At 45.6% G+C, this 11,342-nt stretch overlaps 1 protein-coding gene across 1 annotated transcript; it reads left to right on the plus strand.

Moving 5' to 3' along the window:
• The first annotated feature begins 302 nt into the window (after nucleotides 1-302).
• LOC100454269 (coiled-coil domain-containing protein 167-like) lies at nucleotides 303-884 on the plus strand. The gene has a single exon (XM_054549061.2). It carries the CDS (start codon nucleotides 325-327, stop codon nucleotides 616-618), a length of 294 nt encoding a protein of 97 aa, XP_054405036.1. The 5' UTR covers nucleotides 303-324; the 3' UTR covers nucleotides 619-884.
• The last annotated feature ends 10,458 nt before the right edge of the window (nucleotides 885-11,342 follow it).

Raw genomic sequence — 11,342 nt, forward strand, 5'->3', positions numbered from 1 at the left:
AAATAAAAAATAGCTGCACATGGTGGTGGGTGCTTGTCATCCCAGCCACTTGGGAGGCTGAGGCAGAATAATTGTTTGAACCCCAGGAGGCAGAGGTTGCAGTGAGCCAAGATCACGCCACACGCCAGTCTGGGGCAATGGATCAAGACTCTGCCAAAAAAAGAAAGAAAGAAAGAAAGAAATTCCACTGCCTCCAGCCTGCATTATAGTTCCAAAATTGTAGATTCCTTCCCCAGATGGAAATAATCCTCATAATACCTACATCGTATTTAAGGATTTAGTCGGGGCACGTCCAGTGATGACTGGGGGATCCTAGCAAGTAACATGACTAAAAAAAAGCGGGAGAATCTGGGCGTCGCTCTAGAGATCATTGGGCTAGAGGAGAAGCTGTCCCAGTGTCGGAGAGACCTGGAGGCCGTGAACTCCAGGCTCCACAGCCGGGAGCTGAGCCCAGAGGCCAGGAGGTCCCTGGAGAAGGAGAAAAACAGCCTAATGAACAAAGCTTCCAACTATGAGAAGGAACTGAAGTTTCTTCGGCAAGAGAACCGGAAGAACATGCTGCTCTCTGTGGCCATCTTTTTCCTCCTGACGCTCATCTATGCCTACTGGACCATGTGAGCCTGGCACTTCCCCACAACCAGCACAGGCTTCCACTTGGCCCCTTGGTCAGGACCAAGCAGGCACTTCAAGCCTCAACAGGACCAAGGTGCTGGGGTGTTCCCCTCCCAACCTAGTGTTCAAGCATGGCTTCCTGGCAGCCCAGGCCTTGCCTCCCTGGCCTGTTGGGGGGTTCCGGGTCTCCAGAAGGACATGGTGCTGGCCCCTCCCTTAGCCCAAGGGAGAGGCAATAAAGAACACAAAGCTCAAAAAAAAAAAAAAAAAAAGGATTTAGTCACATGGGTTTTATATTTAAAAAAGAAATTCTGTGTATAGGCTTATTATAAAAATTTCAAGTAGGAATACAGATAAACACTGACCAAAACAAAAAATATTTTCCAGTTCTCACCCTTACCAATCCCAAAATTATATGATGACTTTTAATATTCTATAAGTGAGCTCTAAAAATGTTTGAGGCACCAGGTGTGGTGGCTCACGCCTGTAACCCAGCACTTCGGGAGGTTGAGGGGGGTGGATCACTTGAAGCCAAGAGTTTGAGACCAGCCTGGTCAACATGGCAAAACCTCATCTCTACTAAAAATACAAAAATTAGCCGGGTGTGGTGGTGCACGCCTGTAATCCCAGCTACTCATTTCAGCCTGGAGGCAGAGGTTGCAATGAGCTGGGATCACGTCACTACACTTCAGCCTGGTGACAAAGTGAAACTCTGTCTCAAAAAAATTAATTAATTAATTATTTTAAAAAATAAAAATGTTTGGGGTGCTATGCAGACTTTCCTATTAGAGGGATTGTGGGCTGCTGAAAGGCCATTCTCTGCTGTCACATTTGAGGGGCTGTGGAGTTCAGACATGACACACACAAATTCTCTGTACCTTGCTACTCTTCCTCCAAGTCGTGAGAGCACAAGATGAAGGAAATCCAGCCAAGCCCTTGGTGTGGATGTGAGGATTCAAGTGAGGAGTCACGGGACGGGCTGGTAACGCCTTATTCTCTGAGGGCAGAGCAAGGAAGCTGGGGGGTCCTCCCTGGTCTGTGAATGCTCATCCGTAATTGTGCTGAAATTGTGGAAAACAACCTTTGATTTCCTAAACATGCAGCAGTCATCACTCCAAGATGGAACACCTGGTCAAGAGACTTAAAACCTTCCACAAGGGTGGGAGTGGTGGCTCATGCCTGTAATCCTAGCACTGTGGGAGGCCGAGGTGGGAGGACCACTTGAGGTCAGGAGTTTGAAACCAGCCTGGCCAACATGGTGAAACCCTGTCTCTACCAAAAATACCAAAAATTAGCCTGATATGGTGGTAGGGGCTTGTAATCCCAGCTACTTGGGAGGCTGAGATAGGAGAATTGCTTGAACCCAGGAGGTGGAGGTTGCAGTGAGCCAAGATCATGCCACACTCCAGCCTGGGCAACAGAGTAAGACTCCGTCCCATCAACAACAACAACAAAAACTTTCACAAATACTTTATCCAAGCCTCCAGAAAGGAAAAGAAGTCCAGAATCACTACAGACATAGTCCTGGGTCACCACTCTCCTAGTTGCACCCACTACCAGGAGAGGTAGTTTTCAAACATAATTTTGTTATACACTCTTCCTTCCTTCCTTCCTTCCTTCCTCCTTCCTTCCTTCCTCCTTTCCTTTTAAACGAGAGAAACACTTCTTTTAAATGAAATCTTACTTGGGAGCCTCTTATCCCTTCTTTCCTTCCCAATCCCACTTTCTGGGAAGACCTCACTCATAAGAACAGAAACTTTGTTGGCCTAAGTCACCAAATCAGAGGTATGCAATGACAGTTGGTCAATATTTGTAAGAAAAAGGATTGTTTGCCTCAGAAATATTTTAGCTGATAGAATCTGAAGGACACAAAGTTTCTTCCCCGTGAGACCTGAGGGACTGCTTGCTGCAGGGTGCAAAAGGGAAGAAAGGGGGAACCAGGGAGAAAAGATGCAGAACCTAGAGGGGCCCTTGGAGGTCCACAGGAGCCCGACTCTGCACTAGCGGGTTGTGACTCCCCAGGAGAAGCCGTGTTTCCACTCCCCACCACCACCAGGGAGAGAGAGGGCTGTGGTCAGCCTGGGCCTAAATTCTGGCTACCGTTAGGTGAACCAAAGACCTCTAGGAAGCTGCTCTCAGGACTCTAAGGAAGGAGGACAACAACTAGGTGGCCTTGGGGAGCAGGATCAGAAGAAAGCCTTGGCACATGTGCCTTCCCCAGGCCACTCCCCCTCGAGCACAGGGAGGTGGCTGAGTGGTCTCCTGCCAGCCTCCCAGCCAGGAGAGCAACGCTGTAGCAGGAGCAGGCCACACAGTCCTTGAAGGAAGACAATGCCCTCTTAGCATGAAGTCAGCACTCCGGAAACATTCTGTGGGTATTGAACTTGAGCCTTGAGTGGGAGAAATGGTTTTTCTTTAGTTTGAGAATGTGGCCCAGGGCCAGGAGTTTCAGAATAAAAGCTTCAACGATAACTTTCAGAATTCACCCTGCTCACTTCTGAATATGTTTATCTTAAAAAGGAAAACTACAACAACAAAAAAGCAAACAACCTGATTAAAAAATGAGCCAAGCACTTGACTAGATATTTCTGCCAAGATATCCAAATGGCCAAGAAGCACATGAAAAGATGCTCAACATCAGTCACTATTAGGGAAATGCAAATCAAAACTACAATGAGATACTACGTCATGCCCACTAGGATGGATTCTATATTTAAAAAAGTTAAAACAGACCAGTCATGGTGGCTCACGCCTGTAATCCCAGTACTTTGGGAGGCCGAGGCGGGTGGATCATTTGAGGTCAGGAGTTTGAGACCAGCCTGGCCAACATGGTGAAACCCCATCTCTACTTAAAAAAAAAAAAAAAAAAAGATACAAAATATTAGCCAGGCGTGGTGGCAGGCGCCTGTGGTCCCAGCTACTCGGGAGGCTGAGGCAGGAGAATGGCGTGAACCCAGGAGGCGGAGCTTGCAGTGAGCCGTGATCACGCCACTGCACTCCAGCCTGGGTGACAGAGTGAGACTCTGTCTCAAAAAAAGAAAAAAAGAAAAGAAAAAAAAATTAGCCAGGCGTGGTGGAACATGCCTGTTTTCCCAGGCATGTGGGAGGCTGAGGCAGGAGAATCACTTGAACCCGGGAGGCAGAGGTTGCAGTCAGCCGAGATTGCACCTAATTACACTCCAGCCTGAGTGACAGAGAGAGACTCTGTCTAACAAAAAAAAAAATTAAAACAGCTTGGTGTGCTGGTTCATGCCTGTAATTCTAGCACTTTGGGAGTCTGAGGCCAGAGGATCACTTGAGCCCAGGAGTTTGAGGCTGCAGTGAGCTATGATCACACCACTACACTCCAGCCTGGGCAACAGAGCAAGACTCCGTCTCAAAAAAAAAAAAAAGAGAAAATTAAAACAGAGCTAGGTGTGGTGGTTCATACCTGTAATTCTAGCACTTTGGGAGGCTGAGGCAGGAGGATTGCTTGAGCCCAGGAATTTGAGGATGCAGTGAGCTACGATCGTGCCACTGGTCTGCAGCCTGGAGGACAAAGCAAGACCCTGTCTCTTTAAACAACAACAACTAAAACCAAACATAGGATTACCAATTACCATGTGATCCAGCAGTTCCATTTCTGGGTAAATGCTCAACATAATAAAAAGCAGGAACTAAAAGAGCTATTTGTATACCCATGTTTGTAGGAGCGTTATTTGCAACAGCCAAAAGGTGGAAGCAACCCAAGGGTCCATCAGGGGAGAAATGGACAAACAAGATGTGGTGTACACAAGCAAGGGAATATTACTCAGCCTTAAAAAGGAAGGAAGTCCTGACCCATGCTACAACATGGATGAACCTTGAGGACATTATGCTAAGTGAAAGCAGCCAGTCACAAAAGGACAAACACTGTCCGATTCCATTTACATGAGGCACCTGGAGTAGCCAGAATCGTAGAGACAGACAGTAGAGTGGTGGCTACGCTGGGGAGGAGAGAGGGCGAGTTACTGCGGAATGGATACAGATTTTCAATTTGGGAAGATGAAAAGAGTTCTAGAGACTGGTGCACAACATGAATGTCCTTAACAAGATTGAACTGTGCTCTTTAAAATGGTCAAGATGGTAAATTTTATGTCATGTACCTTTTATATCAATTAAACTTTTTTTTTTTTTTGAGATGGGGTCTCGCCCTGTCGCCCAGGCTGGAGTGCAGTGTCAGGATCTTGGCTGACTGCCACCACTGCTTCCTAGGTTAAAGCCGTCCTTTTTCCTCAGCCTCCCAAGTAGCTGGGATTACAGGCACCCCAAATGGCTGGGATTATAGCCACCATGTCCAGCTAATTTTTGCATTTCTAGTAGATACAGGGTTTCACCATGTTGGCCAGGCTGGTCTCGAACTCCTGACCTCAGGTGATCCATCTGCCTTGGCCTCCCAAAGTGCTGGGATTACAGGCGTGAGCCACAAGCCCCACCCAATTAAACATTTTTTAAAATAATAATTTTGAGGTAGAAAAAAAGAGTCATACGAAGTCCAGACATCAAGTAAAGGTGAAGGCACAATGATTTTACAACAAAAGGAAGGCAAGCTACCACCAGCTGGTCCTATTTAATAAAGAAGGAAACGTAGAGAAATGAAGGACTCCATTGTGCCTAGTGATAAAGAAGAGAGGAAATAAATATGAACCAAGGCAAAAGAAGAAGAAAAACAAGCCACAGAGAGTATTTTTGTCAGCTTCTGAAAGGCCTAAACATGGGCTTCCAGCTGATCATTCCCACAAATGGTCTAAGCTGATGCTCCCAGAGTAGATCATTACCAACTGCTCTGTGGTCTCGTGGTCGCTCATACTTTTTCTTATTGCACATATCAAAATACATAAAATGGTGCACAGCTACTCTCCACTACACTGTCACCCAAGGAGGGCAAAGTTCAAGTCTGTTCCCCTCCCCATGTTATCCACAGAGCACTTGACACATGACAGACATTCCAGTGAAGGTTGGTTGGTTGGTTGGTTGGTTGGTTGGTTGGTTGGTTGGTTGATTGAATGATTGGTTGAATGCATGCATGAATAAATACATAAAAACCCTCCTTGGAAAGCAGTGACTGCATTGATGTGCTCTTCTCAGAAATGTAAACTGCTATTGTATTTCAGGAAAGCAATTTGGCACAATCTCTCAGCATTTCCAAAGCACATACCCTTTGACCCAGAAACTCCCCTTTTAGAAATTGTTCCTGCAGGTAAACTTCCACAAATTTGCAAAGATGTAAACATGAACATCTTTTTTTTGTTTTTTTTTGTTTTTTTGTTTTTTGTTTTTGTTTTTGTTTTTTGAGACAGAGTCTCCCTCTATTGCCCAGGCTGGAGTGCAGTGATGTGATCTCAGCTCACTGCAACCTCCACCTCCCGGGCTCAAATGATCCTCTCACCTCAGCCTCCTGAGTAGCTGGGACTACAGGTGCATGCCACCATGCCTGACTGGTTTTTTGTATTTTTTTGGAGAGATGGGGTTTTGCCATGTTGCCCAGGCTGGTTTTGAACTCCTGGGCTCAAGCGATCCACCCGCTTTGTCATCTCAAAGTGCTGGAATTACAGGTGTGAGCTAATGTGCCCGGCTGACATGCACATTTACTGCAGCATTATTTGCAATTGAAAAACCCTGAAAAACATAAAATTGTTTAAATAAATTATGGTGTATTTACATGATGAAATACTATGTTGTCATTTTTAAAATAGATCTTCATGGAAAGATATTTATAATCTATATTAAAAGCTAACAGGCAAATTATTGAAGAATATATTTAAGGGAATCCCAGTTGTGTTTCTTTTATTTAAAAAAGTGTTTATAATTGAAGAGAAGAACTGCAAGAAATACTATCTCAGGAACAGGACTATGTTTAAGAGGGGGAGAGTAATTTCTACTTTTCAGATTGTTCCTTTCTACACTCTAAAATTTTTTTACCATAAGCATGTATTAATTTTATAATATAGGCCAAGCATAGTGGCTTATGCATATAATCCCAGCACTTTGGGAGGCCAAGGTAAGCAGATCACTTGAGGTCAGGGGTTCAAGAACAGCCTGGCCAACATGGTGAAATCCCATCTCTACTAAAAATACAAAACTTAGCCAGGCGTGGTGGTGGGAGCCTGTAATCCCAGCTACTTGGGAGGCTGGGGCAGGAGAATGGCTTGAACCTGGGAGGCAGAGGTTGCAATGAGCCAAGATCGTGCCACTGCACTCTAGGCTGGGTGACAGAGCAAAACTCCATCTCAAAAAATATATATATATAATATAAAGACTAGTGTGAAACAATTCTCAAACCTAGAGCATTATATTGTAGAAAACATACCAACTGAACATTGGATGCTATACATTTCCTGTATGTTTCACACTTTCCCAAATGGATCTCTGTAGGCAGGGAGTAGCTTTGGCATCATCTTGATTTTGTGGGTTTTGTTTGTTTGTTTTTTGGGTAACCTTTGAGGAATTTCAAAGTACCTGCATTAGTCAGAATAGACTCGGCTGTGCTGCAAAACAAACCCCCAATAAAGGTTGATTTCTCACAGTGCAGGTGGGGCACCCCCTTACGTCCCTGGCTTCCAAGGTGGTTATGGCAGAAGAAGGGAGAGAACTGGGGAATCTGGAGGATGTTCTTAAAGTCAGGATTGGAGGTGGCTGATATAACTTCTGCCCACATCACATGAGCTGGAACCTAGTCCCAACCTAACTTCAAGAGAGACTGGGAAATTAGAGGACAGAGGAGTATTCAGCATTCACTACTAATCACAGCCAGGGCACCCTCATGTGCATCAGAACATTTCTACCTGCAAATATCCCTGTGATGTCAGAAGGAAATTTGCTATCCTCTTTTATAAGGCAAGGAGACAGATATTTTATTCAGCATTCGAAGAAGCCAAGGGGGCCAGGCGCAGTGGCTCACATCATCTGTAATCCCAGCACTTTGGGAGGCAAAGGCGGGCAGATCCCTTGAGCCCAGGAGTTCGAGGCCAGCCTGAGCAACATGGCAAAAACCCATCTCTACAAAAAATACAGAAAATTAACCAGACGTGGTGGCACATGCCTGTAGTCCCAACTACTCTGGAGGCTGAGGTGGGAGAATCACCTGAGCCAGGAAGGTTGAGGCTGCAGTGAGCCAAGATCATGCCACTGCACTCCAGCCTGGGCAATTGGAGTGAGATGAAGAAGGAGAAGGAGGAGAGGAAAAGGAGAAGGAGGGGAAGGGGAAGGGGAAGCTGAGGGCAGGGCATTGACACCCATTAAGCTTCCCTTGTGCCAAATTATCTGTGTAAGAGGCTTGAAGTCTGTGACCTTATATAAGTCTCACAGGGAGTTACTTTTCTTCTTCCTATTTTACAGTGGAGGAAGCCTCCTTGCAGAGATGGGAAATGCTGTGAGATCAATGACTAATAGGGAGAGAGCTCTCATGAGAACCCAGGTCTTCAGACCCTGGACCTGGGCACTATCTGTCACTCCAAGTGGCCAGTCCCTACCTTCCTGAGTCATCTTGTGATATAATCTCATGTCAACATGTAATCCCCAATGCTGGAGGGGAGGCCTGGTGGGAGGTGATTGGATTATGGGAGTGGATTTCTCATGAATGGTTTAGCACCATCCTCCTGGTACTGTCCTGGTGATAGCATCTTCCTCCTCTCTCTCCCTCCAAATCTGGCCACGTGATAGACCTGCTCCCCCTTCACCTTCCACCATGATTGTAAGTTTCCCGAGGCCTCCCAGAAGCTAAGCAGATGCCAGCATCATGCTTCCTATACGGCTTCCAGAACCATGAGCCAAGTAAACCTCTTTTCTTTATAAATTACCCAGCCTCAGGTATTTCTTTACAGCAATGTGAGAATGGACTAATACTACACCTTGCAACTGCCGTCTCAGCCCCACCCAGTCCTGGAAGAGAAGAAAATATTAGAACCTTCAGCCATAGCAGTGGGTGGAGACCATCCCAAGATACCTCTCCATTGCCCCCTTCAGCCTTGTGACTAAGCAGCAGCTTATCTTGACTTCCTGCTGCCTCCTGAACCTGTCTCTGAATCCCATCCAGGCTCAGGGCCTAGAAGCCTATGAAAATCTGCCAGCCCGTGACTCCTCTCCACACTCCCTCCATAACTGCCATCTCTGGACAAGCTGATGGCCAAAGCCCCTGGACTTCCTGGCCCAGCAGTCCCCTAGTCTCTAGCTCTGGGTACCAAAGCCTCGACTCAAATGCGCAGAAGAGCACAGGTTGTCATCTTTTACTGGTGTGATCTATACCCCATAGCCACCCAAGCCTGGGGTTCCAGTGAACCAGCCCTAGACACCCATGGAAGCAGCCAAATGTCCTCTTCCTTTTCCTCCCCTCTTGTTGACTAGACCTCCAACCTGACTCCTGATTCCAACAGCGGTCCACAGTGGAGAATGTAGGCCAACTATGAATATTGACTGGAGATCTGAGATCTTAACACCTGTTCCTCATTCCCTCGACTCCACCCACTGTATCCCATTGCTAGCTAGCCCTGCACCTCCAGAGGGTCTCCATGGAACTTCAACTTTTCCAAATGTTACCTATAAAATAATCCATATTAGCTGAGAGTGGTGGCACATGCCTGTGGTACCAGCTACTCCGGAGGCTGAGGCAGGAGGATTGATTGAGCCTAGTTTGAGTCCAGTCTGGGCAACATAGTAAGACACCATCTCAAAAAATGATAATAATCCATATTGCAACACAGGCATTTATAAATTGCTAGGGAAGAAAGCATCTCTTTCAAGGAAATAGAATGAAAAAAGAATTTAGAAAAAAAATGGTCAGAATAGTACATGATTATTTACTGTTGTTATTGAGCTGCATGGAAAAGAGCTCAGAGAAATTCCAGTGTGGTTGTAGGGAAGTGGTGCCAAAGTTGCAGGGGAGGACCCAAGAGCTCTGTCCCTGTATGGCAGTCACGATTGTTTTATCTGCCCAGCAGGCCCTTCCTCCTGCTGGGACTGAGCCTGCTTTGTTCATCTACGTGGTCCACAGGGAACATCCAGGTTCATATATCACTATGCTGGGCACCTGACTCAAGCCAGACCAAAGAACTCTTTGTGTGTGGAAAGAAGTTCCATTTGTGTACTTAATTCCTGGCATGGAAGAGGATGTTTTTAATCTGAAATTTACCAAGATTAACTTTAAATGTATATGTAGTTTAGAAATGAGGCTGTTTCCATGTAAGCTTGACTCTTGTCTTGAATGAAGCCAACATGAATGTAGGAGCTGTTGGGGCACCATTTTGAAATGCGTTGGCTGGGATGCAGAGATGGCCTTTGGGCAGCAAAGCAAAGGCTGACACAGAGAATGGGGGAAGCAGAAACTGGAGTCCCTGGCAGTGTTTTTCCTGAGAGTCCCATTGAATTCCATGGCCTGATTCCATCCTGCCCTGAAGCTCAGTAGCCTCCCAGGCCTTAGGTTCGTAGAGGTCCCGATGCCCTTAAAATGGATTTCTCTTCTTGGTTAGACAGTTCATAGGACATTTTGTCCTTTTCAACCAGAATTCCTATGTAATACAAACTGTAATTGGGGCAGGCCAGCACTGATCAACTTGCAATCAGAATTTTCCATTGATACTCTCAAAAACATTTATGGAATGTATCTAAACTGTGAACAAAATAATTTGGCATTTAGGCAGCAAATATGTATCTTCCATGAAATTATTTACTATTTTGACCAAGTTTTCTCAGAATTGGCAAACACATTGTTAAATTAAATCAATTTTACTTATTCTACAGAAGGCAAAGTAAGTTGGTAGCACAAGGTAAATTGCTATTTTCAAGGTAATTGCCTTTGACTTTTTTGGCATTCTGAATTTCTAGCAGAACCTGCCAGTCTTTCTCAGCACTGGTTAGTAGAATCTCCAGTTTCCTGAACTGGATTACAAACCTGGGTTTGTTTTTTTGTTGTTTTTTTTTTTTTAAATCACAATGGCAACACACATAGCTGATCATATGCCCTAAATTTAACAGGAAGGAGGAAATTGACTAAAAAGAAATGCAGTGAATTCCTACTTGGCTTTTCCTTGGGGTGGGGTTGGGGGGTGGGGGATTGGTGTGCGTGTATGGAAGGCCTTTGTGTGGATAGCTGCAGTTCCACTCCACGTGCATTTACCCACTTTTGCTGTCTGCCAGGTCCTGTGCCAGCTGCTAGGTGCTCAAAAATAACTGCAATTGTGTTCTGACCCTCCACAAACCTTCAGAGTCATCAGGAAGATGGACAGGTGGCCAGGAACCATGGCACCATGTGACAAGCCCAAAAGAGCTCAGTCTTTCGGCACACACATAAGAGAGCAGGGCAACCTGCCAGGTCACTCTGTGGAAACCACAGGGAAGAGTGGGTATGAAGGGAGCTGGGCCAAGCAGACAGAACTGGGAAGAGCCTTCCAGGATGAATGGGATGAACAGAAGCGTGGTGTTGAGAAGGTGCATGGGGACTTGAGAAACTGCTAGTGGACCAGTTTCTTGAATGACCCGGACCCCTGGGATCTACAAGAACAGGCAGTAGCGGTGCCTGCTTTCTTCTTTCTTTCCTTCTTTCTTCCTTTTGCCTTCCTTCCTTTCTCCATTTTTTCTTAAGTAACAGCATCATTGAGATACAATTCACATGACATAAAATTCATCCATGCCAGTGTACAATTCAATAGTTTTTAGTGCATTCACAATACTGTGCAACCATCAGCACTATCTAACTTTAAAATATTCCATCATCCCAA

This window comes from Pongo abelii, chromosome 11 (genome assembly GCF_028885655.2).
Source record: "Pongo abelii isolate AG06213 chromosome 11, NHGRI_mPonAbe1-v2.0_pri, whole genome shotgun sequence".
NCBI lineage: Eukaryota > Metazoa > Chordata > Mammalia > Primates > Hominidae > Pongo > Pongo abelii.